This window comes from Arvicola amphibius, chromosome 5, assembly GCF_903992535.2.
Source record: "Arvicola amphibius chromosome 5, mArvAmp1.2, whole genome shotgun sequence".
Lineage (NCBI taxonomy): Eukaryota > Metazoa > Chordata > Mammalia > Rodentia > Cricetidae > Arvicola > Arvicola amphibius.
In genome coordinates, this window is record NC_052051.1 from 83,317,579 (window position 1) to 83,338,369 (window position 20,791).

General features: G+C 49.5%; 1 protein-coding gene across 3 annotated transcripts in view; it reads left to right on the forward strand.

The window, feature by feature from the left end:
* Positions 1 to 18,471, forward strand: part of Creb3l1 (cAMP responsive element binding protein 3 like 1) — a 40,113-nt gene extending 21,642 nt beyond the window's left edge. Inside the window, exons 3-13 of one of the 3 annotated variants that reach the window (XM_038330840.1) lie at positions 5,169 to 5,350; positions 7,322 to 7,400; positions 8,919 to 9,076; positions 9,658 to 9,807; positions 9,960 to 10,018; positions 10,165 to 10,233; positions 14,116 to 14,215; positions 14,915 to 15,041; positions 15,832 to 15,894; positions 17,307 to 17,574; positions 17,796 to 18,471. In XM_038330840.1, the coding sequence (XP_038186768.1) occupies positions 5,169 to 5,350; positions 7,322 to 7,400; positions 8,919 to 9,076; positions 9,658 to 9,807; positions 9,960 to 10,018; positions 10,165 to 10,233; positions 14,116 to 14,215; positions 14,915 to 15,041; positions 15,832 to 15,894; positions 17,307 to 17,574; positions 17,796 to 17,832 (1,292 nt within the window). In that variant the 3' untranslated portion in view covers positions 17,833 to 18,471. The remainder of the gene's footprint in view (positions 1 to 5,168; positions 5,351 to 7,321; positions 7,401 to 8,918; positions 9,077 to 9,657; positions 9,808 to 9,959; positions 10,019 to 10,164; positions 10,234 to 14,115; positions 14,216 to 14,914; positions 15,042 to 15,831; positions 15,895 to 17,306; positions 17,575 to 17,795) is intronic. The other 2 variants (XM_038330841.1, XM_038330842.1) reach the window with 2 other exon arrangements.
* The last annotated feature ends 2,320 nt before the right edge of the window (positions 18,472 to 20,791 follow it).

Below are 20,791 nucleotides of genomic sequence, written 5' to 3' on the forward strand. Positions count from 1 at the left end.
GCCTTTCTGGACTTCTGTTTCCTCGATCATAAGATGGAAAGGGGGCTAGGTAGATGGCTCCAGTTAAGAGTGCATCCTGCTCTTGCAGAGGACCTGAGTTCAGTTCCAGCACCTGAGCTGGGATGCACACAACTGCCTGTAACTCTGTACTCTGACCTTGAGGGCGCCTGCACTCATTCACACACAGACATGCACACAGACATAAAGTATTTTTAAATCTAGGAGGAAAATCTTTTTTTCGTTTTTTTCATCTTTTTTAAAGATTTTTTTTTTATTTTACGTGTATGAATGTTCTATTTGCATGTACTCCTTTATGCCAGAAGAGTGCATATGGAGGGCACTCGTTCCCGGCCACCCAGACCTGAAATAATCACACACAAACTGTATTAATCACAACACTGCTTGGCCAACCTGAAATAATTACACACAAAATGTATTAACCACAACACTGCTTGGCCAATCACTTAAGCGTATTGCTAACTAGCTCATATCTTAGATTAACCCATTTCCATTATTTTATATTTTACTTCGAGGCTCGTGGTTTACCAGTAAGGTTTCCAGGCATCTGTCTCCTTCAGAAGCTACATAGCGTCTCTCTGACTCCGCCTTCTTTCTCTCTACATCTGTTTGGATTTTCCACCTGGCTTTACTCTGTTAAGCCATTGGCCAAAGACAGCTTCTTTATTAACCAATGGCATTAAAAACATATTTGCAGCCTACGGAGAGGAATCCCACATCAGATCCCACTATAGATGGCTGTGGATAGAACTCAGGACTTCTGAAAGAGCAGCCAGAGCTTTTAACCCCTGAGCCATCTCTCCAGACCTGAAAGTCTATTTTTTTAAGTATTTTTATTATGTATACAGTGTTCTGTCTGCATGTATGCCTGCATGCCAGAAGGGGACACCAGATCTCATTACAGATGGCTGTAAGCCACCATGTGGTTGCTGGGAATTGAACTCAGGACCTCTGGGGATAACAGCCAGTGCTTTTAACCCCTGCACCATCTCTCCAGCCCTGAAAGTCTTTTTATAAAGATGAAAATAACATATACCTGAGAATTCTGGACAGGAATGAAAAAGAAATATATCCATAAAGTTCCCAGCTCCAGGCCCAGCTTAGGATATATACCAACTAGGCACCTGGGTTTGGGGGCACATTAAAGTCCTATTAATTCTACGAGTGGCTAGAACAATGAATGGAATTTTTTCATCTTCCCTTCCTGAGGACAATGGCCTGGGGTGTGAGTTCTTAATTGTCCCAGCTGTTAAGTGCTCATGAGCATTGGCGTCTTAGGCTGTACTGTGCTGCAGAGTCTCTCCAAGAGCCACAGGTCTTTGTCCTGCCTGCCAAGAAGGCAGGGACACCTTCTGGAGTTTCAAGAGGTCCCCTGGCTTATGACTGCTGAGATCACAATTTTTCACCATACCTCACCAGCTGCCAAGTTCCTGGACCTCTGTGAGGTCTCAGACTCCAGCCTGGGCAGAGCCAGGATATGCTGCAAACCCCTCTCATCCCATGACAGTGTCTCCATCCACCCTGCCGGCTGGCTCAGCAACTCCTCAGCCACCCAGGTCTATTTTTAAAGCAATTTTTCTGTGGCCCTTTGCGGGGACAGCTTCCCGGATGCCCACAGCTTGGCCCTGTAATTTGGAAAGGCTGTTGGTGTTCTGGACTCTATGGCTGCCTGTGGCCCAGGGTTGGGTTCTCAGGCTCCCAACAGGGAGGACCCTGCCATCCGAAGTGGTACCCAGCAGCCTCCGACCTATCCACACCCACAGTGGGCCTCAGAGTCCCCTCCATCCCACCCTGTGCAAGCTGACCTGGTCCCGCATTGCCGCTGCTTCTGCTGCAGTATTCCCTGGGAGTGGGAGACACCCACTGCCCACCAGGAGAAAGCGGAGGCCTGCCAGTTCTGCGAAGACCCTTTCTGTGACTGCATGTTAGGAGATAGATTCTACCCTGGGAAAAGCTAAGCATTCTCCCACTTCCACAAGTACCCATCGCTGAGTCCTGTGGACTCACCCTTCGAACTTGGTTTCTAACGTCACGTGTGGGGGCCCCTTATGGAGAAAGCCTTGGGTTTCACCCCCAGCACCAGCTTAAACTGGGCACACCGGCACACACCTGTAAACCTGATGCTTGGGAGGTGGAGGCAGGAGGACCTCATGAAAGTCATCCTCCACTACATAGCAAGTTCAGAGCCAGCCTGGACTACTTGAGACCTTGTCACAAACAAAACAAAAGAGGCGGCAAAGATGGCTTATTATTGGTTAAGGGCATTGGCTACTCTTCCAGAGGACCCAGATTCAATTCCCAGCACCCACACAAAACAAAAGAGGCGGCAAAGATGGATTATTATTGGTTAAGGGCATTGGCTACTCTTCCAGAGGACCCAGATTCAATTCCCAGCACCCACATGACAGATCATGACGGATCACAACTGTCTGTAACTCTAGTTCCAGGGATCAGACACCCTCATACAGACATGCATACATGCAGGGAAAACACCAATGTATATAAAATAAAATGTAAAAAGACAAGCAAAAGGCAACTCTTCCTTCTAAGTCTTTCCTCTCTGTTCCCCCTGCCCGCCTTTGTCCAGGCTTCATCTTCTCTCTCCTGGACCATTTAGTTCAACAGCAGCCCCATGTCTACCTCCCTGCCCCATCCTGTCCCCCATATACCTCCCTGCCCTATCTTGTCACCCCCATATATCTCCCTGCCCTGTCACCACATATAACCTCCCTGCCCCATCCTGTCCCCCATATACCTCCCTGCCCCATCTTGTCACCCCCATATATCTCCCTGCCCTGTCACCACATATAACCTCCATGCCCCATCCTGTCCCCCTATATACCTCCCTGCCCCATCTTGTCACCCCCATATACCTCCTTGCCCCATCCTGTCACCCCCATTTACCTTCCTACCCTGTCATCCCCCTGCACCCAGAAGTACAGTCAGTCTGTTTGCTATCCTTTTACATAATTGGGCTTTCACATCCAAATCTAAAAGTGACAAGCAACTGAGCATCTTTTAAGGAGGCCACAATGTATGAAACGGACAATCTGCGGGTGTACATGAATGTTATCGCCTTTATAGAAATCTCTGGATCATATTCATCAGAACAGGAGCTCCTCTTAATCAACCTTCAATCTGTCTTGGCAGGGAAGGTGGGAGGGAGTGGTTCACATCATGGTGGCTGGGAAGCAGTCAAAAGAGCCAGCGTTATTTCTTTTAAATTAATAATCCGAGGACTGAACTGGAAAGATGGTTTAGTGGTTAAGAGTACTGGCTGCACTGGGTGTGGTGGTGGCACACACCTTTAATCCTAAGACTCAGAAGGCAGAGGCAGGTGGATCTCTGTGAGTTCGAAGTCAACCTGGTCTACAAAGAGAGTTCCAGGACAGCCAGGAAACCCTCTCTCAAAAAACAACAACAACAAAAAGAGCACTGACTGGTATCCCAGAGAGGTTCTGAGTACGATTCCCAGAAACCACATGGTGGCTCACAAACACCTATGATGAGATCTGGTGCCCTCTTCTGGTGTGCAGGTGTATATGCAGACAGAGCACTGTATACATAATAAATAAATCTTGAAATAAAAAAATGTAAGGAGATGGTCAGGTGGTTAAGAGCCTGTGCTGCAGGAGACTAGAGTTGGATTTCCCATTATCCATGTCAGTGGCTCATAACCACCTGTACCCCTGACTTCAGAAGATCAGTGCCCTCTTCTGCACATACCTGCCCTTAAATGCACACACACATAATTATGCATAATTTTAACATGTTAAAAATAAATCTAAACTTGTGGATCCCAGCATGTTCAAAACCCTCTGTGGCTCCTCATCACCTTGGGATGTAGGTGCAACACCAGGGCAGGTCCCAAGGCCATTCTCCTTTCCAACCTTTCTGTCCCACCATCCCTGTCCTAGACTGCTCTCATTCAGTGTTCACTGAATAATGATAATCGTGTTAACACTAGTTACTGCTTAATGAGCGTTCACTTCTTCCCAGGTATCATCTTCAATCATTTGCCAGTTATTTTTGAGACAGAGTCTCTTATTGAACCTGGAGCCCACTGATTGGCTAGACTGTCTGGCAAGTGAGCCCTGAAAGTCCTCTTGTGTCCATCCCTCCATCCCTGGACTGATAGGCATATGTTGTTGTGCCTAGCTTTTTTAAAATTTTTTTTATGATTTATTTAACTTTATTTTGTGTGCATTGGTGTGAAGGTGTCAGATCCCCTGGAACTGGATTTTCAGACAGTTGTGAGCTGCCATATGGGTGCTGGGAATTGAACCTGGGTCCTCGGGAAGAGCAGTCAATGCTCTTAACCACTGAGCCATCTCTCCAGCCCCCCTAGCTTTTTTTTTAAATTTATTTATTGGGCTGCAGAGATGACTCAGTGGTTAAGAGCACTGTCTGCTCTTCCAGAGGTCCTGAGTTCAATTCCCAGCAACCATATGGTGGCTCACAGCCATCTGTAATGAGATCTCGTGCCCTCTTCTGGCCTGCAGGCATACATGCAGACAAAAATACTGAGAATACTGTATACAAAATAAATAAATAGATTTTTTTAAAAAAATTATTATATATAGTGTTCTGCCTGCATGTATGCCTACACATCAGAAGAAGGCACCAGATGTCATTACAAATGGCTGTGAATCACCATGTGCTTGTTGGAAATTGAACTCAGGACCTCTTGAAGAGCAGCCAGTGAGCTCTAAGCTCTGAGCCATGGCTCTAGCCCGCTGTGTCCAGCTCTTTATCTGGTGCTGGGGACCTGAACTAAGGCCCTCATTCTTGCACAGCAAGCCCTCTCCTCAGCCCCTTTCATCACTTTAAAGATGAGAAAACTGAGACGAAGAGAAGATAAGCAGCTCGCCTGAGGTTGCACAGTAGTAGATCAGGGGAGGTCTAGGCACTGTGGTCAAGCCTGTTCTGTGAGTGTGTAGATGCAAAATGCTCTTGTGGCTTCTGGTTCCAGCCCACACATCAACTTCACCAGAGTGTGCCAGCTTTCCTGCCCGTACCCAGACGGGCACTCTGATATCATCCTCAGTCCAGGGTACTCATCAGTAGGCAGAAGTCCAGAAGTCCGTCAGTGCTCTCTGCTCTGGGAGCCCCTGAAGCTGAGTCCCTTCCCACCTCACCTTCCCCTGCAGATGTGGAATGTGGAGCTTGGGCACTGGGACACAAACTGTGCTCCATTATGGTGAAGCAGGAGCAGAGCCCGGAGCTACCCGTTGACCCTCTGGCTGTCTCCTCCGCCATGGCTGCTGCTGCCATGGCTACCCCACCACTTCTGGGCCTCAGTCCCATCTCCAGACTGCCCATCCCTCACCAGGTGAGCCTAGAGACTATTGACCGGGTGGAGGGAGGGAGACAGAGGGGAGTGACACCCGATATCTTGGACTCCCCCCCAGCAGGGCTCCATGAACTGGGAACCTTGGGGGCTGAGGGTCCTCTGCCTCCCACACTGACCACCCCTTCATCATCCTCCAGGGACCTAAGCAGAGAAAGCTTTCAGGGCACCAGTCAGGGCTGAGGTTAGTTTCAAAGTCAAAGACATCTGAAAGGGGGGTAGTCCAGGGTACTTCCTTTTCTTTTAGGTTTCAGGATTTAGAAAAAGATCAACATGTTAATGCATAAAAAAATATGGTGTTGTATTTTAGTTTGTATTTAGATTAATAAGCCACACTCATAACCAACCCTACTTCCACTTCTAACACGTATAGGCAATAGCTGTGAACCCAAGACCCTTCAGGGAGTGAGGCCCAGACCCCTGGCCTCTGGGAGAGGCTTGTTCCTGATTGTGCTCTGGATACATTGTCTCCTCTCTTTTTGGCTTCCTTCCCTGTAAAACAGGTGCAAGCAAGCCACAAGGCCTAAAATTATACAGTTTAAAAAACAAACAAACAAACAAACATTAATCCCTAGGCAGGGGGGTTGCCTCCTGTTGGCCACCCAGGTTCGAAGTAGGCGGTCATAAGCAAGAAAAGTCACCCTTCCTACTTCCAACACTGAAGGACTGATTGACAGCCAGCTAGATCCTTAGTGACCAGAACTGGTCAGCCAAAATCAGAAGGAGGAAGGGACCACAGCAGAGCAGGAAACAGACAGAAGCTGCCAGGAGTTCAGCCCCAAATCACCAAGTCAGAAATTTCAAAGCTTCTTTTCCTGTTAGGTTCCCTCTGTAAGCGGTGCAGGGAACAGAGCCAGTCTGTGAAGAACCATCTGAACCACAAAAGTGCCTCCGCCACTCTACACCGTCCCCTCATGTCCCCTCATCTGTAGTACTGACATTGAGCTGGGTGTAGACCAGGGAATAGCCAGGCTCCTGGATACACTGCTCTCCCTGATTCTTCCTCATTGTCCTGTGTTCAGCACTCTGGCCCTACACAGTGTTGTGACCTCCGCTGCAGCAGACTCAGTGGGGAGAGCCAATCCCAAGAGTCACACCCTCCTCACCACTTACATGCATGTTGGTGAAGTTCACACGTATTAAACTTTAGAACAGTCCTTTGGGATATAAACAAATAGGAATGCATACTCATTAAGAATGTTCATCTGGGGGCTGGAGAGATGACTCAGAGGTTAAGAGCATTGCCTGCTCTTCCAAAGGTCCTGAGTTCAATTCCCAGCAACCACATGGTGGTTCACAACCATCTATAATGGGGTCTGGTGCCCTCTTCTGGCCTGCAGGCACACACACAGACAGAATATTGTATATATAATAAAAATAAATAAATATTTTTTAAAAAGAATGTTCATCTGGTTTCATTGTGCCTTATGTGAAGCCCCTCAAGGGCTCTCACTGCTGCAAGCTTCTGTGTATGGACCAGACACCCATTTGTATCCCAGGATCCATGTCACGTTTAGGCTTTCTCTGAGCCTTGACCAAGTAATCCCTCCTGAACTATTGTTCTCTCAACGGCTGCCGTGGGACTAACATGACCCTGTTGTCCTCATCGCAACCACATACCAAGGCCTACATGGCTTTCATAGTTGATGAAGGGTCGGTCAGTATCTACCTGGAAGGTGGCATAGCCCCAGGCCACAGGAACCCTGCTTCCTGAGATTCCGTTCTGACCTTCACTGTGTAACCACCACTCTCTGAGCATAGGTGTAGTTAGGCTTTTCCAAACATGAGAACTTGGTTCTCTGTTCTCTCCGGGCTGAGCCTAGGACTCTTGAGACCAGCCATTCTTCCAATTATGCAGGATAGATCTCCAACCTGAGGGAGGGAGGAGGGTGAATAGCATAGTGAGGATTGTCCCAGAGGCAGGTGATGGAACTGAACCTGTCTCTTTCTCAGGCTCCAGGAGAAATGACTCAGCTGCCAGTAGTCAAAGCAGAAGCCCCAGAAGTGAGCCAGTTTCTCAAGGTGATGCCAGGTAAGCATGCACAAGAAAGACTCTTTCTGCTTACAGATAGACAGCATCTAGAGCACCCCTGCCCCTCGAAACTCCCACTTCTCCCCAGATGTTCTCACCTTTCCAATCTCCTGTTCTTTATCTGTTTTGCTCCCTTTTTTCTTCCATTCCTTCTTTACCCAATCTTCAACTGTCACAATTCTACCAACATCACTTCATTTGCTGATCCTCCCTCCATCCATTCACTAACTGAAGGCCACCTTATCATCATCAGTCATCGTTCACCCATTCGTCCACCCACACATCCATCCATCCATCCATCCATCCACACACCCATCCATCCATCCATCCACCCATCCATCCATCCACCCATCCATCTATCCATCCATCCATCCACCCATCCACACACCCATCCATCCATCCATCCACCCACCCATCCATCCATCCACCCATCCATCTATCCATCCATCCATCCACCCATCCACACACCCATCCATCCATCCACCCACCCATCCATCCACCCACCCATCCACCTATCCCTCCACCCACACACCCATCCATCCATCCATCCACCCATCCATCCATCCACCCATCCATCCACCCATCCATCCATCCACCCATCCATCTATCCATCCATCCACCCACCCATCCACCTATCCCTCCACCCACACACCCATCCACCCATCCATCTATCCATCCATCCATCCACCCATCCACACACCCATCCATCCATCCACACACCCACCCATCCATCCATCCATCCACCCATCCATCCACCCACACATCCACCCATCCATCCATCCATCCACCCATCCACCTATCCCTCCATCTACCCACCCATCCATTCTCTCATCCATCCATTCACCCATCCATCCATCTACCCACCCATCCATCTACCCATCCACCCATTCACCCATCCATCCATCCACCCATCTACCCACTTTTCCACCCAAACATCTGTCCATCTATCCACACATCTGTCTATCCAGCTATCCATTCATCTGTGAATCCATCTATCACTCTACCACCCACCCATCCATTCATTCATCCATCTCCACACTCGTCCATCCAACTAACAAACCATCCATATGCCCATCTATCCATCAACACATCCACCAAACATCCACCAATTTATCCATCTAACCATCTAACCATCTACCCAAACACCACCCATCTATCCATGCATCCAATACGTTTACTAGGTACCATCTTAATTGTCTCGGGTATGGCCAAAGCAAAACAAGAAGACAATTCTGTACCCTAAAGGGGAGCATATAGCCCAGGGGCTCCTCAACAAAGTTACAGGAGCTTCCACTGCACCGCCAGAGATAGGCAGAACTCAGCAGTCATCTTTTTGGGTGCCAAATGTCTTCCTGGAACTCTCAAGGGGTTTCTGATATTCCAGCTGAGGTTAAGGACCTATTGGCAGGCACATTTTTTTCAGGGACAGGGCTGGCATGGCCCATGTTCAGATGAACTCATGATGTCAGAGAAGACATGGGGTGCAACCCTACTAACCTAGCCCTCTACTTTTTGCAGAGGACCTCGTGCAGATGCCTCCAACACCCCCCAGCAGCCACGGCAGTGACAGTGACGGCTCCCAGAGTCCCCGCTCTCTGCCCCCTTCCAGCCCTGTCCGGCCCATGGCCCGCTCCTCCACGGCCATTTCCTCTTCTCCGCTCCTCACTGCCCCTCATGTAAGCAACTAGAGATGGGCAGGTCCTGGAGGCAAGGCAGTGAGTAGGTTTACCCGGAGCCTGATCAGTGAAGGGGTCGGGAAGTCCCGCATCCGGTACCTATCCCATCAGTTTCAGGGAGGTGCCCATCTGGCAAGTAAGAGGAGAGATTTCTTAGTTCTGCCTCAAGATGCATGGAAATCAGAGGCAGCGAGTACATGTCCAGGAAGGCCTAGAAGCCTCGCTGTGATGGAGCTGAGAACCCCACATTTATGATCTTGGCAGTGACCCAGCTATCTCCAAGGAGCACTGTTTGGGGGCAACATGGAAAGAGATCCTGAACCCTAGGGAGGGCATGGATCCTCCTAAGTTGAGATTGTGGGGAGAGACCTGAGGGAGGTGCTGTTTAGGGGTCCCTTGGGTAATGAGCTTTGAGACTGTGGATTCTTGGGTAGGACAGGCGAAGGAGCCCCTAAAGCCATTCTGACATTCGATGCATGTTACTGGACTTAACTCAGATGCTTCCCCTTTTCCAAGGAGGAAATTGAGGTTCAGAGCGCTGTGTACACAAATTTGAACCTGAGATTATCTGTTTTCTTCAGAAACTACAGGGGACATCAGGGCCACTGCTCTTGACAGAAGAGGAGAAGCGGACCTTGATCGCTGAGGGTTACCCCATCCCCACCAAACTCCCCCTCACCAAGGCTGAGGAGAAGGCCTTGAAGAGGGTACGCAGGAAAATTAAGAACAAAGTAAGGCTGGAACCATCCCTACCCTAAGACTATGGGGAACTTTCCACTGAAGAGGGCTCTGTCCCCTGGTGATGTCAGTTCTGAAACTGGGGACCATCTAGGAAGTGAACACAGGGCTATGATAACCCTTGCTTTGGGACTTCCTCCTTTAGATCTCCGCCCAGGAGAGCCGCCGCAAGAAGAAGGAGTACGTGGAATGTCTAGAAAAGAAGTAAGTCTTCAGTGGGCCGGGACGTTAGCCTGGTGTGCCAGCCTCAGCCAGAGCCCAGCTGCAGGCAGTGGGATGGTGGCTGGCAGGGCTGTGGGGCAGGTGAGCCTGTGGGGGTGCTTCCAGCCCATGCCTGCTTGACCCTTCAGGGTGGAGACATACACATCAGAGAACAATGAGCTGTGGAAGAAGGTGGAAACCCTAGAGAATGCCAACAGGTGAGTGGTACCCCCTACCTACCTACCTACCTACCTACCTACCTCACTAAAGGTGGTGGCTGGCTCTGGAATACTAGGTCAGGATAATACCCCAAAATGTACCCCAGGAACTGGGAGCTCTGTCGTCTTGCCAGTCCCTGTTTCCCAGCTGTCCTTAACTGCACATGACTCTAGACAATGACAGGTTGGTAAGATGCCCATCAATGACAGAAGCTCTCCAGGTGTACACCCTTGCTGCAGTGTCTGGGTCAGCACTGCACACCCCACAGTGTCAGGGTCAGCACTGCCCACCCCACAGTGTCAGGGTCAGCACTGCCCCCCCACAGTGTCAGGGTCAGCACTGCCCACCCCTGCAGTGTCAGGGTCAGCACTGCACACCCCACAGTGTCAGGGTCAGCACTGCCCCCCACAGTGTCAGGGTCAGCACTGCACACCCCACAGTGTCAGGGTCAGCACTGCACACCCCACAGTGTCAGGGTCAGCACTGCCCCTCCACCCTGCAGTGTCAGGGTCAGCACTGCCCCTCAACTTGTTAGAAATTCTTATTCTCACCAGGCACACAACTTTAATCCCAGCACTCAGGAGGTAGAGGCAGGTGGATCTCTGTGAGTTCAAGACAGAGAAAGTTCCAGGACTGGCTTCATAGCTACTGAGAAACTCTGTCTCTAAAAACCAAAATAACTTTTAAAAATTAAAAACAAAAGAAACGCTTATTTTCTCTTTCAGGGCATGGTGCTGCATGCCTTTAATCCCTGTACTTGAAAGTCAGAGGCAGGAAGATCTCTGTGAGTTCAAGGCCAGCCTGGTCTATACAGGGAGCTCCAGAACAGCCAGGGTTACATAGAGAGACTCTGTCTCAAAGAAACAAACAAAAACAAAGAAATGCTTATTCTCAGGCACAGAGTTAGGTTTGCTGAATCACTCACTGCAGGAGGAGGGACCAGCAATCTGTGTAGATTTTATTGGCTTCAGACTCGCTAAGCAGCTGAGGACAGCCTTGAACTCCTGATTCCTCTGCCTCTACCTGCTAAGTACTAGGTACCAAGTGTGCCGCTGTGCCTGACTGCAATCGGTGCTGCCGTTGTTTGTTTTATGTGATGAGTGTTTTGCACATATATATATATATATATATATATATATATGTATGTATGTATGTATGTCTGAGCAGCACGTGCGTGCAAGTGCCCATGGAGGCCAGAAGAGGGCATTGGATTTCCTGGAACTGGAGTTCAGATGGCTATGAGCTGCCATGTTGATGCGGGAACCGAGCCCAGGTCCCTTGGGAGCCATCTCTCTTCTGCAGTGTTTAGTGTACCATCAAGTAGTCCCCATGGCTGTTTGGTGTGCTGGCCTAGACCCTTCTACTTATGACCTGAGAACTTGTAAGAGATCAGAAATTTCAGGACTTTTCTAAGATTGCTGTGTCAGAATCTACATAACTTACTTGAGCGCATCTGTGTGTGTGTGCGTGTGTGTGTGTTCTCAAGAATGTGTTTGTTTATCTCTGTGAGTGTGTGGATGTTATCTGTGTGTGTTATCTTTGTATGTATTATCTCTGTATGTGTGTTTTGTTTGTGTGCCCTCAAGAATGTGTTTGTGTTATCTCTGTATGTATGTTATTTTTGTGTGTGTATGCTATCTGTGTATGAAAGTTCTGTGTTATCTCTGTGTTATCTCTGTGTGTTATCTGTGTGTTTGTTATCTTTGTGAATATGTGTGTTATCTTTGTGTGTTATCTCTCTGTGTATATCTGTGTGTGTTATCTCTCTGTGTGTATTTGTGTATTACCTTTGTGTGTATGTATGCGTGTGTGTTGTCCAGAGGTCAACATCTGGTGTCTTCCTTGGCTGTTCTTCACTTTATCATCTGAAGCAGGGTCTTTCACTGAGTCTGACACTAGCTGGTTGACTGAACTGGCTAGTTTTGTGTCCTATGTCACTGTCCCCTTCCCTGATACACCAGCACTATAGCAAGCATACCCAGCTTCCATGCCTAGCCTTTTTTTTTTGACAGGGTCTCTATCATATATCTCTGGCTGTCCTGGAACTGACTTTGTATACCAGGCTGGCCTTGACTCACCGAGATCTGCCTGCCTCTGCCTCCTAAGTACTGGGACTAAAGGTGTGCACCAACATGCCTGGCTCATGCCTGGTCTTTTTCACGTGGGTGCTGAGGATCCAGATTCAGTTCCTCATGTTTGGGTGAGCACTTTACTAAACCCTTTCTTCAGCTCTGCGACTGCACTTTAACAAGCACCCTGGGTGACTCCCTTGTACTGCGTTTGAGGAATGTTTGTGCCAGGGAACCCACGTGGCACCTGGAACGTAGCAGGAAATCACAGCCCTGGGCTCTGGGCTCCTGCTCCACTCTGCTGTTTCTTGTGGGCCTCTCTGGGCATCAGTGTTCTTGGCACCAAGGATATGACAGCAGCCCTGACTGGCGGGACTGTGCGAAGGTTCTGTAAGACACAATCACTAAAACCAACAAGGCGTGTGACATTAAAGAATGCTCACCTGGGGGGCTGGAGAGATCGCTCAGTGGTTAAGAGCACTGGCTGTTCTTCCCGAGGTCCTGAGTTCAATTCCCAGCAACCACATGGTGGCTCACAACCATCTGTAATGAGATCTGGCACCCTCTTCTAGCGTGCAGGCAAACATAGAGGCAGAATGTTGTATACATAATAAATAAATAAATCTTTAAAAAAAAAAAAAAAAAAAAAAAGAATGCTCACCTGGCCAGACAAGAGCAGTGCAAGCCTTTAATCCCAGCACTCAGAAGGCAGACAGATGATTCTCTCTGAGTTCAGGGCCAACGTGGGTCTACACAGCAAGTTCTAGGTCATCTAAGGTTACACAGAGGAACCCTGCCTAGAAAAATACTTTTCTGAATTCTAGATAGTGCCCTGAGCTACAAATCCACTGACTTGAACTCGACCTTGTGCACACTAGGCTGCTTTACCACTGTGCTAAGCTCCCTTGTGTTGTTTTTGTCTATTTACATTTTTATAAGTTTTAAGTTACACTTATTTAGTATGTGTGTGTGTCTGTGTGTGTGTCTGTGTGTGTCTGTGTGTGTGTCTGTGTGTGTCTGTGTGCACGTGTGTGTCTGTGTGTGTGTCTGTGTGTGTGTGTGCGGGTGTGTGTGTCTGTGTGTGTGCACCTGTGCAGGTCAGAGGACAACCTACAGGGTCTTTCTGTGTTGTAGCTCAGCCCTGAACTTCCTATGTTCCTAGGAAGAGGCACCCTCCTGTTCCCTCCTCGGGAAGACCCTTGCTACTTTTTCTCCTACCGGCTTCTCAGGCGAAACCCAACCACTGCCCTGATTGGCTTAAAGAATTCGCGACTCCACCCCCACACCCAATCACGATGGGGGCGGAGCCTTCAAACTTCATCTAGCTACCTCTGCCCCTAAATATCGAAAAGTTTTGGGGTTCTTTTGCCACCTGCTGTTCACCTCAGGAACTGCATGAACCCAGCCGAGTGGAAAAGTGCAATATTAACTCTTTAACAAAGGATTCCGTGCGGGGTAGTGCGCAGTTCTTGCCCTCACTTAGCATCGAAGATTTACATGGAAGTCCACAAATAAAACGAGAGTGTTACAGGTGTTGTGATAGCAGTAAAACCAGCAACAAAATCCATATAAACAATGTCTGTCATTTACTGACCGCACTACACACTGTGCCAAGCATCTGTCTTGCCGAAGCAGGGTGCTGTCGGCTGCAGAGGAGGAAAGCTGATGTGTCTCTGGCTGGTGCTGAGTGTGAAAAGAAACAGAGCCTTTCTTGAGAAGAGTCGGGAGCAGGACAGGCTCCCTCAGGAGAGGCCAGGGTATAGACATGGCTCTGTGCCTGATCCCCCCTGGTGACTACCGTGCCTTCCTCAGGACCCTGCTCCAGCAGCTGCAGAAACTCCAGACTCTGGTCACCAGCAAGATCTCCAGACCTTGTAAGATGGCGGCCACCCAGACGGGCACTTGCCTCATGGTAGGTGCGACTCCTTAGCATCAGGTCACAGTGGGTAGCTCCTCTGGAGGCCTGCTCTCTAGGAGAGTCTCAAGGGGTCAGTGGCCTGACCAGGCCAATTCTAACAGATATGTGATTGATTCCCCTGAATCTAGTGGAGGGCAGGTCCTTGGGAAAGTGGCTTCCACAGCCGCAGGGAATGTGGTGACAGGGAGTCTCTGAGAGCCCCCCAAAGGACACCTAGGACAGGCCCAGCCTCTGTTTGGTCCTCTTCTATCAGTCTGTCTCCTCCCTATGAACAACACATCACATCTTGCCTCTGAAATCCCGAGGGCAGGGCCTCATTGGAGATCCCCAGGGACCCTTAGCTCCTTCTTTTCAACTTCCTGGGGCTCAGGCTGAGAGTGTGATGAGAGGATATGTCCCCCACCCTAGTCACATCTGCAACCTACCCTTTCCCCTTCCGGGTTCTTCCTTTCCTGACTTCTCTCCCTATGGGTGAGAACCCATAGCACCCTCCCTCCTCTCTCTAGCACTGCCTTTCGTGTTCCCGGGGTTCAGTCTAGTGTAATGTGGGCAAGAACTCCACTTGGAGGAAGCAGTGAGCTCTGGAGAGCTTTCTGGGAAAGCGCTGAGCCTTTTGCAGCCAGTGTTTGGGGGGGGAGCAGTCTTGCAGGCCCACCCTGCCCCAGATCTGATGGCTGCTCTGCCTACTACTAGGTGGCAGCCTTGTGCTTCGTTCTGGTGCTGGGCTCCCTCGGGCCCTGCCTTCCTGCATTTTCTTCCATTCCCAAGACTGTGAAGGAAGACCCCATTGCAGCTGACAGCGTCTACACAGTCAGTCAGAGTGAGTACCTCTCAAATTCTGGATGGAGTTGGATACAAGAGAAAAGCCATGCCAGGTGCACTTTAATCCCAGCAGTCAGGAGGCAGAGGCAGGAGGATCTGTATGAGTTCAAGGCCAGCCTGGCCTACACGGGGAGTTCCAGGGAACCCAGTACCCTCGTCCAGCCTTTGAGGGCACCAAGCACACAAGCGATGCACAGATATACAAGCAGGCAAAACATCCATATACGTTTTTAAAAATTAAGAATAAATATTTTTCTAAGATTGAGGTTGGAAGCCAGGCAGTAGTGGTGCATACCTTTAATCCTAGCACTTGGGAGGCAGAGGTAGGTGGATCTCTGAGTTATGGGTCTAACCTCTGTGTATAAGGGTGGCAGTGGTTATGATGGATTGACTAAGCACTATTTGTATTTTAGCACTGGGACAGCAAATAAATGTTCATCTTCAGTCATTTCTAATGTGATAGAAACTGCCAGACACACAGAGTAAAGAAAGATTCTGATCCCAGCACTTGGGAGGCAGAGACAGGTAGATCTCAGTGAATTCAAGGCCAGCCTGGTCTACAGAGTTCCAGTACTGCTACACAGAAAAACCCTGTCTTGAAAAAACAAAAGACAAAAAAGAAAGCTTCTGAGGCACACAGACCCACAGCGAGGTGTTGGGACTCCTAGGAGCGCCTACCCTGGTGAGAGCGGCAGCTGTGCCGAGTGCCACCCCAGTGGGGTAGTGTGTGGCCCGGCACAGCGGGTACTGCTGTTTGCTGGTTGTGTGACCCAGGGTGTGTATCTTAGGCTTTTTAGATGGTGATTTCTGGAACCCAGAAGCTGCTGTCCTTACATGCACATGCATACTAGGTGAGCATGCGTCATGCCTTCTGGACAAGCTCCTGAAATGGGGAAAGACGGGGCCAGAAAAGCAAGGCGAGAGTCAGTACAGACAAAGAACAGCCTGGCTTGCAGAGGCAGAGGCCACTTCAGGCAGGCCCATAGGGGAACTCGCAGGCCAGAAGCAGGAATCTGACCAACAGAGGAGAAAGAGGAAGCAGATAAGAGGTCAGAGAGAGGGGAGAGCAAACACTGAGGGCCTGGATGGAGGGAGGGAGCTGGGAGGAGGACTAAGTGGAAGAGGGATTGGAATTCACTCTGGGAGGGCTGTGACTGAGGGTGAGGGTCCCTAGGCTGTAGAAGTCCCAGTAGAGAAGGGAGCGGGAGCAGGGCTGAAGGATATAACCAGGGAGGGAAGGCAGGGCATGGATGGGCCTCTGAAGGAGTGCTGCGCAGGGCAGGGCAGAGGGCACGCCTGAGGAAGGAGGTGGCTCTTTGAGCAGACTGGTTTCCGGACTGCAGCTTCACACAATGCCAGGGGCCGCCTTTTCCACAGATTCCTACAGATTAGACCCTTCAAGGGAAGCCATGAGGCAGCCAGCAGACCCTGGAGCCAGAAAGCAGACTTGCAGGGGCCCGTGATGGTGAGCTCTGGGATGAGCGGCCTTAAAACACCTCATTTCCAAGGTTTTGCTGTGAGCTGTATAGTGCCAGGCACGGGTGTCCAACAAACAGCCACTTTCCTCCCCTTGACTTCTCCCAAGAGTGAACTTGCCTAGAACTAAAAAGAAAGTTTTCCCTAAGTCTCCCAAGAAGTAAGGGGCATGGTAGAATTAGAACCCAGTTCTCAGAAGATCCTCAAGTTGTAGGCCTGTGATCTCGGTTTCTAAAGTCAAGGCAGGGATAGCGCAAGCTTAAGGGTTACTCAGGCTACAAAATGAATTAATGGCCAGCCTGAGCAACTCAGTGAGACCCTGTCCCAGTATAAAGTTGAGAGAAAGAGAGGGTGGGAGGATGGGCAAGCCGGCTCTGTATCCTGGAGGTAGAGTCTCGATGGCCCCGGCATGCATGAAGCTCTGGGTTTGATCCTTAGTACCACAAGAGGGGAAAAAATTCCTGGTTTTCAGTAAGCCAATAAGCACTCTCTTTCTCAGAGTGTGGCTTTTTTTGAGCTTGTGATTTTACTAAGCACAGTTTCAGTCCCTTACTCTGTATTGCTCATTGAATACTTAAATCTCTGAGGTTGATTCTACTATCCCCATTTTACAGACCAACAAACTGTGCTCAGTAAGTTCAGAGGGGAGTGTGTGTGACTAGCCCGAGCTCATGCAGCCAGGGATCCTTAGGACCAGAATTCAGAGTTAGCATGTAAGATTCAGAGCCTGTGCTCTTTGTGCCTGAGGAGCTCCCGTGACTCAACTCACCTTGTTCATTTTCCCCAGTGCCTTCTCGAAGCCTGCTGTTCTATGATGATGGGACAGGTTCATGGGAAGATGGCCGAGGTGCCCTACTGCCTGTGGAGCCCCCAGAAGGCTGGGAGCTCAAACCCGGGGGGCCAGTAGAACCGAGGCCCCAGGACCACCTCCAGCATGACTATGTGGACAGCACCCATGAGACCACCAAGTATTTGAGTGAGACCTGGCCAGAGGATGCTAATGACAATGGCACCAGCCCCAACTTCTCCCACCCCAAGGAGTGGTTCCATGACAGGTGAGCAGAGGGACAGGGTCCCAGGCTGCACCACCCTGAGACTCCTCTTCCCAGAACAGGGGAGGGGCATCTTCCTGGGGGCGGGCATCCTCTCAGGGGAGGGGCATCCTCTCAGGGGAGGGTCGTCCTCTCTGGGGAGGGTTCCCTAGTCTAGGCCCAGTCTAGATCTGGGTGATGGGTACCTCAGAGTAAATTCATACATGGATCTCTTCTCTCCTCAGGGATCTGGGCCCCAACACCACCATCAAACTCTCCTAGGCCTCCCAGAGACCCAGGACACAGGACGGACACACTGGCACCCAGAAGAGGCGTTCTCTTGCTCACTGACCCAGATCCAGCTCCCACCCCTGCCCTGGGGCCCTCTGCCCTAGGAGAGAGGGTCTTTCTTCTCCCCAGCCATCCAGTCCCTACTGTGGCTGGGGTCCTTCTTTGTCCCCGGACATTTGGACAGCTCCCCTGGCCACTCTCTTCCCTCTTCTTCCCATCTGTTCTCCTCCAAAAAACCACTCACTGGGCCACTCCTGCTTCCTTTCCCATAGTGACCAACACGACCACTGTTTCTGGCCCCTCATACACACACACAAACACACACACACACACATGAACACATGCACACACAATCACACCCCCACCTCCTACTGTACAGAGACCAAGAACAGAAATTGTTTGTAAATAATGAACCTTATTTTTTATTATTGCCAATCCCCTAAGATATTGTATTTTACAAATCTCCCTCCTGTCACCTCTCCCTTATTTTGTATTTTATGAAGTTAGCGCGGGCTTTGCTACCCCTTGGCCTGGGACAGAGGGACACTCCACCCTCTCCCGGTTTCCCCATGCCGCTGCCCAAGTTGCTGGGCCTTTTGAATTGCCAAACTGCTCCTCCACCAGCTCAGCACATGCCTTAAGAAAGCAAAATTAAAAAAAAAAAAAAAGATTCAGCATCAATCCCGACTTCGTGCGTCCTCTGTGAGGGTCCAGGAATGAGAAGAAGGAGTTTATTTCTATTTCTGTGTGATGGGGGAAAGGGTGCCTGGGGAAAGACCTGTCTGTCTGGAGACTTTTCTCTAGCCAGTCACTGAATTTGGACTGGATAAATCAAATCCAATACCAAAAACTACATTAAAAAAAAAACAGGCAGTAGTGGCTCAGGCCTTTAATCTCAGCACTTGGGAAGTAGAGACAACCTAGTCTACAAATCCAGTTCCAAGACAGCCAGGACTGTTGTTACACAGAGAAACCATGTCAGAAAAAAAAAGTCGGTGTAGTGTTGTACACCTGTAATCTCAACAGACAGGAGAACCTCTTGGAAACTCAGCTCACAGATCAATAGAGAAAGAGAGATCCTACTTCAAAATACAGAAGGCAAAGGGCATGGTGGTGCAGGCTCTTAATGCCAGCACTGTGGAGGCAGAGGCAGGTGGACCTCTGAGTTCAAGGTCAGACTAGTCTGCAGTGAGTTCAAGGCTCAAGGCTACTTAGTGAGACTCTGTCTTTTGCTTTGGTTTTTGGTTTTCAAGACGGGGTTTTCCTCTGTACTTTTGGTACCTGTCCTGGAACTCTCTCTGTAGACTAGATTGCCCTTGAACTCCACCTGTCTTTGCCTCCTGAGTGCTGGGATTAAAGGTGTGCACCACCACCGCCAGTTTGAGACTGTCTTAAAAGAAAAGAAAAAGTCAGAAGGCAGGAACACTCTAAAAGTTGTCCTGTGACCTCCACTTGCACAATGTGAGTGCAAGCAGACAAGCACACGCAGCAAAAGGAGAAAAAGAAGAAAGAGAAGAAGAGAAAGCAGGAGGAGGAGGAGGAGGAAGCGGAGTGGTAAAACATGTAAATCTGTAAATCTAAGGCTGGAGAGAAAGGGCTCCCAGCATCCAGGTGATGCATGAGACTTGAATCTACAGACAACGGAAAGATGGCAGAGCTAAACAACAGGGAAGACCATGGTGAGGAGGAGAAAGAGTGAAGAAAGAGATTGAAACAGAATGAGGAAAGGGGGCAGGGGTGGGAACTGAGTGTCCAGAAACAACAGAGAAGAAACATTTACCAGTGGCAAATCCTTAATCCTTAATCCCAGACAGAGGCAGAGACAGGCAGATAACTAAACTCAAGGCCAGAGTAGTCTACAGAGTGAGCTCCAGGATAGACAGGACTACAGAGAAACCCTGCCAAAAAAAGAAAGAGAGAGAGAGAGAGAGAGAGAGAGAGAGAGAGAGAGAGAGAGAGAGAGAGAGAGAGAGAGAGAGAATTTTAAGACAGGGTAGGGTGGCTAGATTGTCAACTCACAGAGGTGAGAAAGCAGAAGTGAGGAGGTCCTAGTGCCCTTGGGAGGAGCTCTGTCAGGAGTGAGGTAGAGGCGAGAATGCGCCGGTTGGAAGTGGTCGGCAAGACCCTAGGGAACCACCCAGGCAAGGTCAGGCTTTTTTTCCCCACACAAAAGGAGACTGACCCTAATTCTTTCTAGAAGACACACAGAAAGAAGATTGAAGGTGCCACTAGGGATGACAGCGGTGGCAGATGGGAGTCAGGGAGCCAGAAAAGTCAGGGGAGGGGTTCACTTGTACCAAGAAGACCTGAGTAAGAAGGGGCAAGTGTTCTATAGAATTGAGGGGAGAAGGAAATTGAGGGAACCCTCAATAACCATGAGACTTGGGACAGGGCAGCAGGGAGTATTGGCATGAAGACGAAAAGGACAGTTTCAGACATTTCTGAAGAATAACAGGAGTCTCTCTCCTCCCCCATTCTTCAGTAGCCTACCTGTGTCTCATTCTCCCATTTTCTCAGTAGCCTAAGAGCTGTGTATATCCCAGCCGGGACTGACATGGTCCTAGGATCCCTCCCTCTCTCTGCAGCACTGGGGATGACACCCAGGGCTTTGCGCTAGTGCTCAGTGACCTACACCCCCCCGGAAAGAAGGTTTTTGGTTTTGTGTTTGTTTGTTGTTTTGAGATGGAGTCTTACCTACTGCAAAGGCCAGGTTGGCCTCAAACTCAGCAATAGTTGTTTGTCTCTGCCTCCTGAGTGCCAGATTAGAGTGTGTGTCACTCTACTTGGCCAAAAAGGGCGTTTTACAGATGAGAACAGCAACAGCAAACCAGTACTCTAGGCTGGAGAGGTGTTCAACATTAAAGAGAGTGCACCAAGTTTGGTTCACACACACACACACAGAAAGAGAGAGAGAGAGAGAGAGAGAGAGAGAGAAAGAGAGAGAGAGAGA